The 18,543-nt window shown below is 41.0% G+C and overlaps 1 protein-coding gene across 1 annotated transcript in view; it reads right to left on the reverse strand.

Moving 5' to 3' along the window:
• gcl (germ cell-less) overlaps positions 1–18,543 on the reverse strand; it is a 113,381-nt gene that overhangs the window by 68,608 nt on the left and 26,230 nt on the right. Inside the window, exons 3-4 of the mRNA XM_067125240.1 lie at positions 3,742–3,865; positions 3,198–3,294 (exon numbers count right to left, since the gene is read on the reverse strand). Coding sequence (XP_066981341.1) covers positions 3,198–3,294; positions 3,742–3,865 — 221 coding nt within the window. The remainder of the gene's footprint in view (positions 1–3,197; positions 3,295–3,741; positions 3,866–18,543) is intronic.

Here is an 18,543-nt window from a genome sequence, read left to right on the forward strand (position 1 = left end):
TCTAGGCTTATTTACACTTAAGGATATAAACTATACAGGATATAACCCTCTTATAATCTGATTTTCTGTTTTATGTTGCTAAAACTAACCTTTTTATCTGATATTCGGCCACCACTGTTTTAGGCTAATAGTAAGATATTCCTCTAAAAAGGGTTAATAATCTGGTTAGGCTACTGCCTGTTCTAGATTTATAGGCTACATAAGACCCTACTAGGATGTAGTTTTATAGATAGGCTAACAAGTCATAAAAAACTAGGTTATTTTATTGAGCTTAGGGTACTGCTTATAGGCTTATTTGTTCTTTCTTAGCCTAGTATTGGGTATTGCCTAATCCAGATTATTATGGATCACTCTTAAATGCATAGGCTACTTAAAAACAAAAGCTTACTAATATGTAACCTTATAGTTAGGCTACTATTTCTGTCTAACCCAGGTTGTTGTTTATATCCAATCCTAGGCTATTTGGTCTACTATATAAAACAGTATCTCACTAATGTGTAACCTTATAACTAGGCTATTACTTACTCTAATCTAGGCTACTGCCTAATCCTGATTATTTAATTCACAATTAAGGGTATGGGTTACATAAAAACACAATTACCTTAGTATGCAGCCTTAAAGCTAGGTTATCATCTCATCCAGCACAGATTACTATTTCATCTAGTCCTAGGTTACATGGTCTACACTAATGATTTAGTCCAATGATGGGATGTTTCGTAAAAAGTTATCACTTAATACAAGGTACTGCCTAGTCACGGATTATTTAGATCATGCTCAAATGTACAGGATTATATAAAAGGAAAAAATGTTACTAATATGTAGCCCTATAGCTAGACTATTGATTTATTTTGCCCAGACGTTGTTATTATCTGATCCTAGGGCCCTTGGTCTAAGCTAGGCCACTTAAGGATATATAATCTAGGTTATAGGCTACAGACAACATCCACTAATAATCTAGTCTAAATTATTCTCACTTACTGCCTAGATTATTGTAGACATCGTATAATCTGAAAGGATTTTCTATATTAACGATAAGTTGTGGAACATTTCTTTTAGTTAAAACATTTAGTTAGAATGACAAATTAAAACAATTTGTGCTTTACAAACTCGCAATCAACGATGAGCTAGTGCCGACCATTGATGGCAACAAATGCAGGGTTCCGGCTTTTCACACAAACTAATTATTAATTCCAAAAGTTTTAAACTAAAATTTTAACTGGAACTTAATATTAATACCTTATCTTGCTATTTTTGATGTTTCCATGATCCTCACTAATGAAATCAGAGAAAAACTCCGAATTTTTTCGGAGTGCTGGTAATAATAAACTTCTCTGCATTGACTAAAGAGAGTAATGCTTCTTGGTCTTCACGTCATGTCTGCTGTTGACACTAAGGCAGACTGCATGCGCATTATTCACTTCCTTTTATAAGAAGGTTTTGACGATGGAAGACCCTGGGTATACAACCTTGCTGTAAAGATTTGGGAAAGTGCCCCCTTATCTTTGAGTCCATTATATACTCCATCAAGTGTTACAGTGTTTATCACTATGACACAATACCCGGCCGCAAGACCAGCTGTAAGAGAATTCTTTGACATTAGTTTGGTCATCCATGGAGCTCTGGTTACACCATGGAGAATAACTCCTTGAGGACGAAACAAGTGACTACGCTATCAAAAATAATAATAAAAACAACAACAACAATATAATAATAACATTAATAAAACACCATGAGATGAAGGACACGATCAGGAAAGAGTACATGCAGAGACTCAAGTTGATACTAAAGTCAAAAGTCATTGCTGGAAACATGACAAAAGCCATAAACACATGGGCAGTACCAGTATTCAGCTACAGCGCAGGAGTAGTGAAGTGGACAAAGGCTGAACTCCACAGCATAGACCAGAAAACTAGGAAACACATGACAATACACAAAGCACTACACCCAAGAGCAAATACAGACAGACTATACATAACAAAAGGAAGGATGGAGAGGTCTACTAAGCATAGAGGACTGCGTCAATATCGAGAGCAGAGGACTGGGGCAATATCTGAAAACCTGTGAAGACGGATGGCTAAGAGCAAGGGAAGAAGGAATGATAAATGTAGATGAAGACCCAAAAATATACAGAGACAGGAGAATGAAAAACAGAACATAGGCATGGCACAACAAACCAATGAACGGACAGTACACGAGACAGACTAAGAACTGGCTAGCAAAGAAGCATGGCAATGGCTACAGAGGGGAGAACTCAAGAAGGAAACAGAAGGTATGCTATCAGCAGCACAAGATCAGGCTCTAAGAACAAGATATGTACAAAGAACAATAGATGGAAATAACATCTCACCCATATGCAGGAAGTGCAATATGAAAGACGAAACCATAAACCAAATAGTAAGCAAATGTTCAGCATTTGCACAGAACCAGTACAAAAAGAGGCATGATTCAGTAGCAAAAGCCCTCCACTGGAGCCTGTGCAAGAAACACCAGCTAGCTTGCAGTAGTAAATGGTACGCACATCTACCTGAAGGACTGATAGAAAACGATCAGGCAAAGATACTCTGGGACTATGGTATAAGAACAGATAGGGTGATACATGCCAATAGACCAGACTTGATGCTGATTGACAAAATCAAGAAGAAAGTATCACTTGTTGATGTCACAATACCATGAGACACCAGAGTAGATGAGAAAGAAAGAGAAAAAATTGATAAGTATCAAGACCTGAAAATCAAAATAAGAAGGATGTGGGATATGCCACTGGAAACTGTACCCATAATCATAGAAACACTTGGGAAGATCCCAAGATCCCTGAACAGGAATCTGGAAAAACTAGAAGCCAAAGTAGCTCCAGGACTAATGCAGAAGAAAGTGCTGTTAGAAACAGTGCACACAGTGAGAAAAGTGATGGACTCCTAAGGAGGCAGGATGCAACCCGGAACCCCACACTATAAAAACCACCCAGTCCCATAAGATGACTGTGATAGACCAAAAAAAAATAATAATAATAATAAAATAATAATAATAATAATAACACACTTCTCTACTTAGATTTATGTCACTACCAAGATCAGAAACTAAAATATATTGACAAAGACAGAGAGAGAGAGAGAGAGAGAGAGAGAGAGAGAGAGAGAGAGAGAGAGAGAGAGAGAGAGAGAGAGAGAGAGAGAGAGAGAGAGAGATTGAAATATTACCTTCAATAGTAATGTTATCATCCAGAATTTCAATTGTGATCTTGGTCTGGTTGGCTTCACTCCAGTTACCAGAGAACATGCTTTGAAAATATGGGCTCTGAAAACAAAGAGAAAATAATTTTCATGCAATGCAACTGATAGATTTTTTGTAAGGATAGGCTGTCCTTGCACAGTAATCTTGCAAACATGAAAAGACTTACCCGTGCAAGGAAAACTTTTGAGGTTTTAATAAATTAATTTTATTGCAGATAAAATATAAAATACAAAAAAACAGAGCAAGACGCTGGGAGCTTGTCTAAGAACATTTGCTTTGTCTGAAATTAACCAATCAAGCATGGAGAAGAAGAAATTTTATTTTCAAATCATATGAGAATGTTAAGTTTTATAAGTTAAAATACAAATGTTATGGTTATCTAGATTTTTGTTTGCAATGAGTATTACTTTTTTTGGTATTATTATAGAAACCAGATTTTGTACTCAGGTAGTTTCCCAGAAACATTCTCTAGTACTCTTCATATAACTAAATATACTACAGTCCACTTACTTGACACAGGTACACTTTATGTAAGTGCCATTCAGTACCCAAAGCAATAACAGTAACATCAGATGCCCGGCCTTCCTCAAATAATGTTTTGTAAATATATTTTGAGGTTGAATCAAGTTTTCGCCTGAAATAAACATATTTCCTTACTATACAAAATACATGAGCATTGTTAATAATAACAACAATGATGGAAATATTAGTGCATTATCAAAGGACACCTTCCAATTACAATGTACTACACCCACCATTTTAAAATAGTTTGTACATCTCAAAAACAAAATCCTGTTTCAGAGCATACAGTACATTACATGGCCTATGCAAATAGCAGATCATTACCATATCAAACGAACTTATTACCAGTATTAATAATCTTATTACCAGTATTAAAAGCACTACAGCAGAGGGGTAAGACCTCCTTGCAAAGGATGATTTGGCCCATTTACCAATGCATGTACTACATCAAAAAATCTTTGACATCATCTGCTTCAATTTCTTCAAGAGATGGGGCCACAAGAATTTCAGTTATTTTCACAGCCAATGAATTACATTTTATTAATTCCCTGTTAACTACACTCAAGAGTTATCCTATTTTTTAAAAGTGATGCCATCAACAGTCTTTGTCTGGATAACAATCTACAACCATGGTACTAATTTTCCAAATAATTGCTCTTCATTACTGTTAAGTAGTTACAGAAGCCTAAGGCTTTTGGGACAAATCGCAATAATTCTTTTAAATTTTAAAAGATTTCTAACAAAGTAAATACATTTATCCAAATGTGCTTAACTTTAAAATGGCAAGTTAGGCCTTGTGCCTCAGGCCTGCAGAGCTGATGGGAGCTAAAACCACAACCAAACATGATCCCTAAAGAGTAACCACCTACCTGGGTTGCTGTGGTAACTTGCACCCATAACAACAACACCAATTAGCATGAAAAGGTGGTTCTTAATCAGCTCCAGGTAGCTTTCTCAAATAAGGAATGGTTCTGCAACATAAGTCCAACATTACTTACTCTAATGAACTTTGTTTCCCCTTACCTAAGAGAAACAAAGCAAATACACAACTAAGCATAACACTGTAATAAAAAAAGGTAAAGTATGATATTACCGTGTACGAACTCCAATACATGGGGTTCCCCACTTACCCAAGAAGGAGATTGATAGTGAGAGCCTATACTTGTTCATAACACTTGAAGGGAACACTAGGAGAAATCTCCCCTGCCAAAACTGTAAGTGCTAGTATATGGCAGTCTTCCTACTGGATCTCGACAGCCCTCAAGTAGTTAGAAGTGACCACATAGCTACACCTCCACTGCACTGCCAAAGCTATAATAGTCTAGAGAGAGGTGCTGATGAAAACTAATAGATGTAGTGGCTGCTATGACATTGGGGGTTTCACCTTCAATATGGATAGGAATCTAAGGATTTTTGAAGGTGCTAAATAGGTTCCCACATTGTTCCCTTAACAGTTTAAAATGGGACATATAAATCCTTACAACCCTAACAGAGCAAAAAAGTAACTCTTCTACCTCAGGCACTAAAGTTTCTAGATATGGAATAGAGAAACTCTTGGAAGAGCTTTAGCCTTGACATCAATCTTAGCACAACAAAACACCAAAAAAAGCTAGTTCTGTTCCAGTATGTGAAAACCCTAACGATGATATTGCCTATAATTTGCTTACTCTTGGCTAAAGCCAAGGCCACCGGAAAGAGTGTTTTCTAAGAAAGAGACTTGAGAGAAGCCTCTCTCAGGGGTTTGAAAGGAGGGCTTCTAGTGTCTTAAGACAGCTTTTAGGTTCCAGAAAAGCAGCTTTGGCAGAACCTTTGGCATCCCCGCTGAAATGAGCGAATAGCTTCGCCTAAGTCAATCTCTTTTGAAATACCCACTCCAAAATGCCTTAATACATACTCCAGCATGGATTTATAGCCTTGATTGAGGAAACAGACAAACATTTGGCATCTCTCAAGAAGCACAACAACTTTATTATACTGTGAATGTTGGCAAAGACAGGAAATACCCCTGGACTTGCACCATTAGGAAAGAGTCCCTACATGACTTAGAAAAATCTCTAAGAGCTGAGGAGCTTGTTGAAAGTTTCCATGTGGTTAGAAGAAGCATTTCAATATTTCCGTGAGGCTTCTCTGTCCCTGCCTGGTGAAGCAGATTTGTCCATGGAGATAATTGTCTGGGAACTTCTACTGACATTTCCAGAGGGACTGGGAACCAATACCTCCCTGGCAAGTACTCAAGAACCCCCCTCAACAGCAGACACATAGGGAAGGCATACATGAATAGGTTTGTCCAGTCTTGAACTATAACACCTACTTGAGGGTTCGGAACTGGGGAGACATACAGCTGGAGACGATGATTCTGCTTTGTTGCTAAGAGAGGTTGGCCAAACACTCGAAATTGCTTAACCCTTAAACGCCTGTTGGACGTAGCAAACGTCGACTAAAATTGTCTGTTGAATGCCGAGTGGACGTAGCAAACGTCGACTACAAAAATTTCAACCTTCGGTCAACTTTGACTCGACCGAAATGGTCGGAAAACGCAATTGTAAGCTACAACTCTTACATTCTAGTAATATTCAATCATGTACCTTCACTTTGCAACAAATTGGAAGTCTCTAGCACAATATTTCGATTTATGGTGAATTTTTTAAAAACTTATTTCTTATATTTCACAAGAGTAATTTCGCCAAAAATTTCAGAAATTCTTTTCGTCATTTTGTCGTAATTTTTGCACTGTTCTATATTAGTCGTTACATAAAGTTTTATATATGAAAATGTGCGCAATTTCATGTAGAATACAACAGAAAATAACTCATGGTTGTAGCTTTTATCAGTTTTGAAATATTTTCATATAAATCACGATAACTGCCAAAATTTCAACCTTTGGTCAACTTTGACTTCGATCCTTTTAAATGGTAAAAAAACGCAATTGTAAGCTAAAACTCTTACATTCTAGTAATATTCAATCATTTACCTTCATTTTGCAACCAATTGGAAGTCTCTAGCACAATATTTCGATTTATGGTGAATTTTTTAAAAAAACTTTTTCCTTATGTCCGCGCCAGAAATTCTTTCTTTCACGTTGTCGTAATGTTTGCACTGTTTTATATTAGTCGTTATATAAAGTTTTATATATGGAAATGTGCGCAATTTCATGTAGAATACAACAGAAAATAACTCATGGTTGTAGCTTTTTATCAGTTTTGAAATATTTTCATATAAATCACGATAACTGCCAAAATTTCAAGCTTAGAATCAACTTTAACTTGACCTTAAATGGTCAAAAACGCAATTATAAGCTAAAACTCTTACATTCTAGTAATATTCAATCATGTACCTTCATTTTGCAACAAACTGGAAGTCTTTAGCACAATGCTTCGATTTATGGTGAATTTCTAAAAAAAAAAATTTTTCCTTACGTCTGCCGCGGTAACTCGGCGAACATCTCAGAAATTTTTCTTTCATGTTGTCGTAATGTTTGCATCGTTTTACATTAGTCGTTACATAAACTTTTATATATGAAAATGTGTGCAATTTCATGTAGAATACAACAGAAATTAGCTCATGGTTGTAGCTTTTATCAGTTTTGAAATATTTTTCACATAAATCACGATAACTGCCAAAATTTCAACCTTCAGTCAACTTTAACTCGACCGAAATGGTCAAAAATGCAATTGTAAGCTACAACTCTTACATTCTAGTAATATTCAATCGTTTACCTTCATTTTGCAATAAATTGGAAGTCTCTAGCACAATATTTCGATTTATGGTGAATTTTTAAAAACATTTTCCTTACGTCTGCGCTGTAACTCGGAAAACATCTCAGAAATTCTTTCGTCTCGTTGTCGTAATATTTGCACCGTTTTATATTAGTCGTTACAAAAGTTTTATATATTAAAATGCGCACTTTCATGTAGAATACAACAGAAATTAGTTCATGGTTGTAGCTTTTATCAGTTTTGAAATATTTTTTATAAACCACAAAAAATAGAAAAAATTTGACTTTTGGTCAAATTTTTAACTCGACGAAATGGTCGAAAACTGCAATTGTAAGCTAAAACACTTTACAGTCTAGTAATATTCAATCAATTAGCTTCATTTTTTCAACAAACGGGAAGTCTCTAGCACAATATTTCGATTTATGGTGAATTTTTGATCCAAAAAAAAAAAAAAATTTTTACGTCTGGCGTTGAACTTTAATTCATGCATCATTTTGTGATAATATTTTCTCTGTGTTGCTTTTGATCGTTTTAAAATTTGTTATATACCAAAATCATCGCAATTTAGTGTACAATACAACTGAAAAAAATTAAGTCATTAGCTTTAATATTTTTTGCTTACAGCGATTTTGTATACAATTATATACGAGTTTTTTTAGCTGTCATATATTCCAATATTTATATATGATAATGATATTTTTTCATTTCTGATGGTTGCATACTAAACTTCAGGCAATGACAAAAAGGAGCCAAAAATGAACTCTTAATCTTAAAAACTAAAGCGTGCTGTGATTTTTTGAAAAACTTTTTTATGTGAAGCGCTTAACTCACCGAACGGCATACGGGAGACGTTTTTGTAAATAGGGCTTCGGCGTTAAAGGGTTAACAAACTTGAGGTTAAAGATCAATCATGGGAGAGTGCCTGTCCTGGACGACTTAACATGTCTGCCAAAACATTAAGTCAACCAAGCACAAACTGGGACATATGGAATATTCATCTCCACTGTCCAGAGGCTAAATCCCTGGTGAGGGCTACCAAGGTTTCCAAATTCATACTCCTTGCCTTCTTAGATTAGCCAGAGAAGTCACATCTGAGAAGACAAAAATAACTTTGTTGGACACTGCTCATTCAGGTCTTTAAGTCCCTTCCGGATAGCCAGCAACTTCTCGCAGTTAATGTGAAGATTCGCTTCTGGCGACCACACCCATGAAGCAACTTGGTTCCTGATAACACCTCTATCCTCGTCCAAGGTGACTGAATACAGTGAGAAGTCTGAGCTCACGGACTCCAGGGACTTCCCTGCAAGAAGCACTATTATGGACATCCACCAACTAAGGTAAGGGATGAGTTCTTGGCTCCACGGCTCCAACTCACAGTGTGGCTGAGTCTCCCTCTGTACCAGTGCCTCTCAAGTGCAACTGATGAGGTATCATCCAAAGTTGATCACCCAGAACTAGCTTCTCCTGAGAAGACGTGGCCTAAGAGATACAACAGCATTAGAAAGCATGCTCCCTGGGGAGGAGAATTCTCTCAACTTAATAACAGATTGTCTATACTCGGGCTTGTGTTGGAAAAACCTTGAAAAGAACTGAATCAATCACTGTGCAATGAGGTCACTCTTTGTGTAGGTTCCAGAGATGACTTTGCCACATTTATTAGTAAGCCTAGGGCTTTTGCCTAGCCCAGTAAAAGCTCTCTTGCCCTCAGGTAATCCTCCCTGGACTCCACAAAGATAATCCAGCCATCCAGGCCAGAGGTATCTTGACTCCTAGTAAATGAAGCCATTCGCTTAGGGAATAGCACCCCGGTGAAAACTTGGGGTGTGGAACTCAGCCCAAAAGCAGAGAGTTCAATATTGATACGTTTTTCCACCCAGAGACAAAAGGGATTTTGACAAAGGAAAAATCTATTTCTGGAGAGGGGACCGTGTCACCCGGTGAAAAAGTCCATTCAGCACTTATTTCTAGGTAATTCCGTTGCTAGATACCAGAGAAAGCTAAATGAAACGCTGGAGTTACTACCCCCAGAGCGAGCTCCATTAGATGGAGTCGTGTATGGAAAAGGGTGAACTATATAAACACGGAACCTTATCCTATAGAGATCCCAAAGTCAAAAGTCCCACTGAGAGGTGCCGTTACAAACCCATGCACCACTCGCGGACTGTACACAAATCAAAGCTAGCCGCATTCCATGAAAGCACCACCCCACTAGAATGATGTTTACTATAGGGGGGAGACAACATATGATAGGGGTGGGTCACCGGGTGACACGGTCCCCTCTCCGGAAATAGATTTTTCCTTTGTCAAAATCCCTTTTCTGGATCGGGTCCCGTGTCAGCCGGTGAAAAATTAACAGAGAAATAAATATCATTCTTATACTGTAGGAGATAACAAAAATGTAAGGGGAACAGAAGACCAAAGGTCCACCAAACAATTTAATTGTTAGCAATAATAACAAGTAAGGTACAAATGGAACTGGTGGGAGCTTAAAATTAAAATGACAATGTAAAAATATACTTAAAATAATTATACAAAACTGTAAACATTATAGCATAAATGTGTCACTTGGACAAAAATACAGATAACACGGTCAGGGATATGGTCAAGGCACGCCTGACTGAAATGACTGTAAGGGGATAACTGAGGCAGTGGAGGAAGATTTGACTAGGAATCAGAAAGGGTACTAGAGGGAGGGACAACGTTCCCTGCCGCGACTGTTGAGAATTTAAGGGCTTCTAAGGATTTCAAATAGTGACGTTTGAAAACTAAGGGTGACTTCCAACCAGTGTAGTTGGTAAGATCCGTGAAATTCATGTAATGGAAGTAGTTAATGGAGGTGGGCACAGCCTTAATATCATGAACTCTTGGGACTGAGTCAGGATTAGCCTGTTTGATGAAGTATAGGATTTGTTGTCTAATAGCAGGCATAGAGATATTACCCCCACCTTCTCTGATAAAGAGAGGCCCAGATGAGATGTGAGAGGACCTGTCTAAATAAGCCCTCAATGTATGAACTGGACATAGGGACAGGTCTTGAGGAAGGGGGAGAATTTTCCAAGGCGACCACCTATTTTATGGATCTTCATTTTTGGCTAGGAATTTAGGGTGAGGAATCAGCAAAACCTCCTGATGGAAGGAAGTCAACATGGTTGGTTTCCCTAGAGAGTGCAGACAGCTCTGAAATTCTAGCACCCAGCTAGGCTGACTAAGAACAACGTTTTTCTCAACAAGGAAAGGTAGGGACAAGACTGATTATCGATATCTGAAGCTAATTTCAACACGTCATTCAAAAACCAGGAAACCGTATGTGGACGGATTACTGGTCTCTCGCAATGCACAGGCCTTAGGGATGGAAGAAAAGTAAGGATCTGTGAGGTCAGTTTTGAAACCGTACAAGAATACTTTCCGTAAAGCTGACTTGACTGTAGTAACAGTACTGGAGGCTAAGCCCTTCTCAAACAGTGACCTAAAAAGGAGATTGCCAAATTTATGGTCATTACTGTAGCCTCAGATTCTTTAAAAAAAGTGCTAGCTTCTTAACTGCTGAGTCGTACTGCCGAAGAGTAGAGACCCGCTTATCTGATTCCAAGAACATGGTATTAATAGGGTCAACATTAGCATCCCTTTGAGCTGCAAATTTCATAAAGTCCACAAAGCCAGGGCATTTTGAATTCTTGAGGAAGCTGACACAGTCTGAGTTTGTACTACCTGTGTCAGTTTTGGACTGGGGATTTGGATGTGGCGAAGTTTCAGTTCCAGCAGAAGTGGAAACCAGTTGCTCTTTGGCCAGTAGGGAGCCACTAGAGCTACTTGACCCTTGAATGTCCTGAGTTTGTAAAGGACCTTTAACAACAAGTTTACTGGAGGAACAGATAAATCTTTTTCCACCTGTTCCAATCCAATGACATTGCGTCCGTGGAAGCTTGAGGGTCCAGGTTGGGAGCCACATAATGAGGAGTTTGTTGTTGAGCTTGGTTGTGAACAAATCTACCTCCAGGCCCGGAACTTGGTCGCAGATCCAATTGAACGAGTCCCTGTCTAGGACCACTCCCGACTCGAGGGGAGTTGTCCTCGAGAGAGAATCCGCCACGACATTCGGACCCCTGCAAGATGAGTGGCAGACAGATGCCACTTGTTCTTGCATGCCAAGGAGAAAAGTGCAATCATTACCTGGTTGATCCAGCTGGATTTTGAACCTCCTGTTTATGCAGTGGACTATTGTGGCGCTGTCCAGAACCAGCCTTATATGAATCTTCTTGGGAGGAAGGAGCTTCTTTAAGGTAAGGAAGACCCCATGGCCTCCAGAACGTTTATATGGAACTGGCGGAACATGGTGGACCAAGTCCCCCTGCACTTCTTGGTGTTGAGAATATCCTCCCCACCCGCTTAGGGAGGCGTCTGTGTGGATAACCAACGCCGGAGGAGGAAACTGAAGGGGAACTGACTTGGACAGGCTCTTGACAGTTGACCAAGGCCAGAATCTCTTCTTCAAGATGGGAGGAATCAGAGACACCTTGTCTCTGAGCCTGATATTTGCTCGACTCCGCCATACTCTGTTTATATCTTTCAGTTTTGTCTTCAGCAACAGATCTGTCACTGAAGCGAACTGAAGGGAGCCCAAGACTCTTTCTTGGGCCTGTCGAGAGCCTGGTTGCTCTGGCTATCTCTTTCCTCTTGGAAGGTGGAAGAGAGAGCCTGTGAGAATTCAGATCCCACTGGATTCTAGCCATTGAAAACAACTGCTCGGAACCAGGCGGGACTTTCTCCTGTTTACACGGAAGCCCAGAGATTCCAGAAAGCTGACCACAACGGTTTGTAACCCTCCGGCATTCCTCGACGCTGGATGCCCAGATGATCCAGTCGTCAGATACGCCGCCAGCGCCTATCCCTTGAGACCGGAGTTGTTGCACGACCGTGTCTGTCAACTTGGTGAAAATCCTTGGGGCTACGTTGAGGCCAAAAGGCATCACCTTGAAAGAATATGCCTGCCTTCCGAGCCTGAACCCCAGAAAGGGGGAGAACCTTCTTGCAACCGGGACATGACAATAGGCGTCGGAAAGATCTAAAGAGGTGGTTACGGCTCCACGGGGCAGTAGGGTCGAACTTGGGAGACTGTAAGCATCCGAAACTTGTCGCAACGAATGTAGGAATTCAGACGGGATAAGTCCAGAATTACTCTCCGCTTGTCGGAACCCTTCTTGGGAACACTGAAGAGCCTGCCTTGGAACTTCAGTGTCCTCACTTTTCTTATGGCCTGTTTCTGTAAAAGATCTTTCACAAAGTCCTCGAGATCCTTGGTGGGGTGTCTGATAAAACCTGACTGGTGGAGGGGACCGTCGATCCAACTCCACCTAGGCCCTTGAAACTATACTCTCAGCCCAGGGACAGAAGGTCCACCGGGCCCGAAAAATGGTACAGCCTCCCGCCCACTGGAGGTATGTCACCAGTCCTGTGTTTGCTTCCTTCCTCTGGAGCCTCGACTTCCTCTGTTCCTGGGAGAGGACCGGGGGGCTCCCCTTCCCCTAATATAGCCTCGGGGCCTGTTGCCTCTGGTTGACTGCCCAGAGCGAAATTTCCCCTGGCTTTCATATGAAGCATTGAAAGCCGGGGAGGAGACATAGGAGGGGGCAGCAAGAGACTGATGTGCCGGGTGCACCAGAACATACTGAGGCGGAGGCTGGGAGGAAGAGGTTGATGGTTGTTCGTGTAAGGGAACTTGGACAGCTTGGACAAAAGACTGAGCCAGGAGGCGTTTGAATTGCTTAAATTTCTTGCCAGACTTTGGGGAAGGCCCGGCAAGATCTGACTGCTTCCGTTTATAGGGCAGACCCCAACGAGAACGGAGACTCTGATTGACCCTAGCTGCCTCTGATAAGACTGCGTCAACTTCCTCTTGGGGAAAAGATTAGCTCCCCAGATAGAACTCTTCAGAAGCTTATTTGGTTCATGCCGAACTGTGGCTGCCGAAAAGATATGCTTCAGGCAGGCCAGTCGAGCTGTCATAAAGTCAAACAGGTCTTGTTGAAAACTCGCCAAGAGAGATTTCGTCAAGACCTGGAACAAAGAATCTTCCCTATAAACCAAAGAAGTTGCTTCTGCCAAAGTCAGGGAGTTCAAGGACCTGGCGAGCCTATCCTTACTCTCAGCTTCCGCTTTCAGGAGCGACTCCGGGATCTTAGGGAGCTGCTCACTGAACAGGTCAGAAGTGCAGTCTGGGTCAAGACGAGACACCAGAACGTATTTGGGGCTCCCTTCCAGAACTTCGGTGCCTCCGGGAAAGACGAGAGATGTTGGGTCCGTCTCCCGGAGATGAGGAAGGGTTTACCTTCTAAGCAAGCCTGACTAGTCAGAGGCCACTTTTTCGAAGTACAAGGAGGAAGGAGAATATCACCTAAAGTGAACATAGTGAACACTCCCTTGGCTGGTGTGAGCCTAGTGTTCTCCGCTTGCCACTCCGTAAGTGTCCTCATCAAAGACGACTGGGCTTGGTCCCTAGGATAGATAACGGTCTCCTTAGGGACTTTATCAGACCTGTTCCAAACCTCCTCCCTCAGCCTGGCAAAACCTGTGAAGGAGATGTCAGGTCCGGAGGATGGAATTCTAGTTCCTCCAGTCTCCTTGTGCCCAAACCCTCTATGGTAAGAGTACCTTTGTGCTCGGGAGCATAAGGGCCAGACGCCAAGGATTCCCCAGGTCGAAGGGAGGGAGAGTGGAGGGTCAAGAACAGAATGGGATTTTGAAGCGAGGTCCGCTATCGGCAAGTCCTTGGATCAATTCCTGCTGTGAGTCTACCTTTTCCGAAAGAGATTGAAACGAATCGGAAAGACCAGAAAGCTTGTTGTTGACTCTCGCGTCGATTCTCTCAAGGAGAAGCTCGACGAAAGAGTCCGTATCGAAGGCAGGAGGAGGGGGAACCGCCTGCTGCAACTAGGAACTCCCCTGAAAGTTGGTGAATCGGAACACGAAAGTATGCATCTTTCACGGCCACTATAAACATCCATGCACCTTTCTCCATGGTAGCTCAAGATTGTGGAGGCCGATTCCACGGAAAAAAGGGGAACACCTGGACACAGAGGTTGAGCCTAGATATGTCAAAGATTGGCCTCTGACCTCCTGTGGCCTTTGGAACTAGTACAGTAATAGCCTCTTACCTCCTGTGGCCTTTGGAACTAGTACAGTAATAGCCTGTTGTAAAATGCCTGGCAAAGTAGACAGTACTTCCTCTATTGCTGTCTTCTTTAAGAAAGAAAAGACTTCCTGACTCAACACCTTTCCCTTCTCTCAGCTGCCCTGTATGACTGAAAGGTTATGAGACGGTTGATGAGGCAAATTCCTGAAAGGAATGCAGTAACCTTCAAAAAGAGACGAGCTATTCTTTATCAGACTTAGGAGTCTTGATATTAGTGGAGGAATTGCACATCCCACCTTTGGCAAAACGAGATCTGGAGCCTTGCTCCTGAAAGGACACTTCTTCCTTCCTGAGCCCAGACATGAAGACCAAGAGAAAGAGGTAGAACTGCTCAAGCACGTTTATAGTAAGAGGAAGAGATGAGAGACTTCCCTTTAGTGGCCTGGGACTGGTGGGGAAAAGTACTATTTCAGTTTTCTACATCTCGCAGCTATAGACATGTACCTTGTCTTCTATTATCTTCCCAAAGGGATGAGCTGAAACCAATGACTGCCTGCTAAGGAGGATGACTGACCAGCACAGAGTATAGCTGCTCTCTCTTGTGAACTTTGAGGTTGCTAGTGACATGAGATAGTTCATCTATCACACCAAGGAATGCCTTGTCTAGGGAAGCAAAAACCCTTAACCCTTAAGGGATGGCATAATTTATCAATGTGCAGCACCCCAGACTGGGGAAACTTTGAGGTCAGCAAAAAAAAAAAAAACATTAATGGAAAGAGAATGACACGTACATTCACACTGTATAAATAAAAAATTCTAAAAAATTTTCCCTACCTTCCACGAGAAGTTGAAAATGACTATTTACAATCCCTTGTGGGGCCTCATTTACAAGAAAATTGTGAATTTTACCAACTTATATATGTTTTTTCTAATAAATAAATTTACTGTATTTTGTAAAATTATTATTACTGCTCACACAATATCAAAACAGATAAGAAATAAAAGCAGTAACATATTTTTGGCCTACTTGTTGTAAAATATTCACGTAAATTTACGAGAAGGAAGATTCAGAAAATTTTTTTTTACTTTTACATGCTTTTTCTAATATTTCTTTGCAATTTTCTTTGTAAAATTACATTTACAACTGACAGACTATCGTAAAATACAAAACAAAAACAACAGCAACCCCTTCGTATATTTACAAGCAAATTTACAAAAAGACTCGTGTGAGAGAGAGAGATGCAGTACTTTCCCCCTTGAAGTCACAAGCATTACTGATACTGGCCTACCTTTCACATCTGTATAAAAGTTGCCATTAGTGAATTTATAGCATATAGAAGTATTGGCACCTTTGTTTCAAATCATTATTACCATAACAGTGGTGCATAATTCTGCTTCACACTGAAGCTCAATCCATCCACCTCCCCAAACCTGTTTTACTTCACACTGAGGCTCAATCCATCCATTAAGGGTTAAGGCTTATCAAAGGATCCCTGGCCCAAGAAAGAAGTCCACCAAACTCCTTGAAAAACCGTTCAACAATGTTCAGTACGATTCACAAAAGGACATAGCTCTGATGGCGTTAGCCAAGCTCTTATACAAATTCTTGGACTTTTGAACTGAAAAATGCCACTTAGCGGATGCCATTGCATCTCTCTTGGCCAGAAAAACATGGATAAAAACAGCTGGATCAGGAGAAAAGGGGGAAAATCCCTGTTCGATACATCATAGTCTTCCTAGCAGGCAGCAAGGGAGACAAGAGAGAGGACTTTTAAGAGGAAATTCTCTTAGGCAACTGAGTCAAATCTCCAAATGACAGAATCTGACAGCTTGAAGGAAGAACTGCAGATATCTGTCTATGAGCAACTGAAGCAATTCCTTAAAACTGGGGGGACAGATCTAAAGGCTCGTTTTCCTGTACAGGAAGGTGAAGGAGAACACTGTCAGGAAGAGCCAGGTCTATAAGAGCCCTCTTCATCAGAGACAAAATAACCCCAGAACCAGATGGTCTTGCAAGAGCAAGCGCTAAAGTTCTCATAATCCATCTGACAAAAACTTGAAAGTCGGAAGCTCTCTCACTGTGCGGACTCACTGATGCCTTGTGCGGACTTGTTCACGCCTTGTATGGGGCTGCTGACACCAGTGCAGACTCACTGATGCCTATGTGGACTCACTGGTGCCCCATGCAAACCTGATAATGCCTTGCATGGCCTTGACAACACCTTGTGCAGATTCAACGACAGCACATGTGGAACTGTATGTGGACTCGACACCTCCTGGGGCCTTAATTGCCTAACGGAAACCAACGGACCCAGGGGTGAATGTGAATATCTGGCACACTTAGCCTATGTTTGAAAGGCAGTCCCTAAAAGACAAAAAAGCCTGGGCACGGACATAACACCCTTGTCAAGAACAAAACTTGGACCATCAGTGATCGAAGGGGAGAACTAGCATGAACACTTACTACCTGATTGCCTATCTATAGACTCAAGGCTCCTAGCAACAGCTGCAGGCACAACAACAGCACTCACTATGGATCGCGATCAGTTACCTGGTTCAGACGAATTGCCAGAACAACCACAGGGCAATGAGATCAAACACGAACATCTAGACCTACCATAAAACACGAAGATCTAGACCTACCATAAAACATAAAGATATAGACCTACCATAAAACACACAGATATAGACCATAATTTAACTCTGTCCAAGGAAGACCAAGAAGCAAAGGTAGGAGACAGAGGGCACAGTCCTTGAACATCCTGGGATGTTAGTCCTTGTCTGGAAACCCCGAGAATACCTGGCCTGTTGGCAGGGGTCACTGAGGTGACAGGCAAGGCTGCCTCCACGGAGTGGCCAAAGGAATGAGGGGGACAATGTTCATGCCAGTGCACTAGACACATTCTATGCAAAAGACTCAAATTGTTACACAAAAATTCAATTCTAGATTTAACCTAATCAATATCTAAATGCATTAAATCTAACCTACTATCCTAAGCTGACATTTTGGGTGTAGAAGGATCTACATCCACTACAGAAGAATCCACAGACTTATCTCTATCTTCTTGCCCAGGTGTTAATTCTGAAGAAAACCTAGATTCAAGAGGCTGTTCTCTTTAGCCCCTTTCTTAGTTTATCCTTCTCTCTTTTAATTCAGCAATTCATCATCTTCTCTATCTCTTCCAAAGACCAATCCTTGCAATGGTCACAACAACTGTTTGAATCACAATTCACCCCTCCATGATCAATGCATATTTAGTGAGTATCGTGCTTCAATCATCCCAATCTGGTTTACAACTACAGTACTTACCTTACAAAATCTCCAGAGATTTTGATGGGGAAGATTGAGATGAAGAATCCATATTGCCAAATACAAGCCAAAATCCAAATGCTCCGATTCATTAACCAAGAAAAGCAAACCCAAATTTCAGAGCACTCGTCTACACAACTGGCTGGTTTCATCGACAAGAGAAGAATGATAACCAAAGCAGTTGCTGTCTTACACCCATTCTCCAAAGAGTAGGGTAACCATCAGGAGTGTTTAATTTTAACACTTGTCAAACTTACACCAAGTAGTCGCAGATAAAGCAAATCACAGAAGGTAAGTTTCACCTCAAAACAACTGGTTTTGACACAAGAAAAACCTATTTTTGGCATCTGCTGAGAGTCCAGAAAGGTGTTACCCTTATAGTTCCTCCAGGGTCCTCATAAGACAGATGAACTAATATCAAAGAACTCTCTCACAATTGGTCTCGCCTCTTTCTCCTACCTACAGCAATTACCTCAGTCCTTCCAATCACCCTCCTCACACAGATGTGGCAGTGGTGCATGAGTCGGACATGTTTGCCACTATGCCAGATCTGGAAAAAAACACCCACCATAGTTTCCCATGCCTTTTCATCAGGGAAAGCAGGTGGGTTTACAGACTCAATGCAACTACCAAAT

The sequence above is a fragment of the Macrobrachium rosenbergii genome, chromosome 23, assembly GCF_040412425.1.
Source record: "Macrobrachium rosenbergii isolate ZJJX-2024 chromosome 23, ASM4041242v1, whole genome shotgun sequence".
NCBI lineage: Eukaryota > Metazoa > Arthropoda > Malacostraca > Decapoda > Palaemonidae > Macrobrachium > Macrobrachium rosenbergii.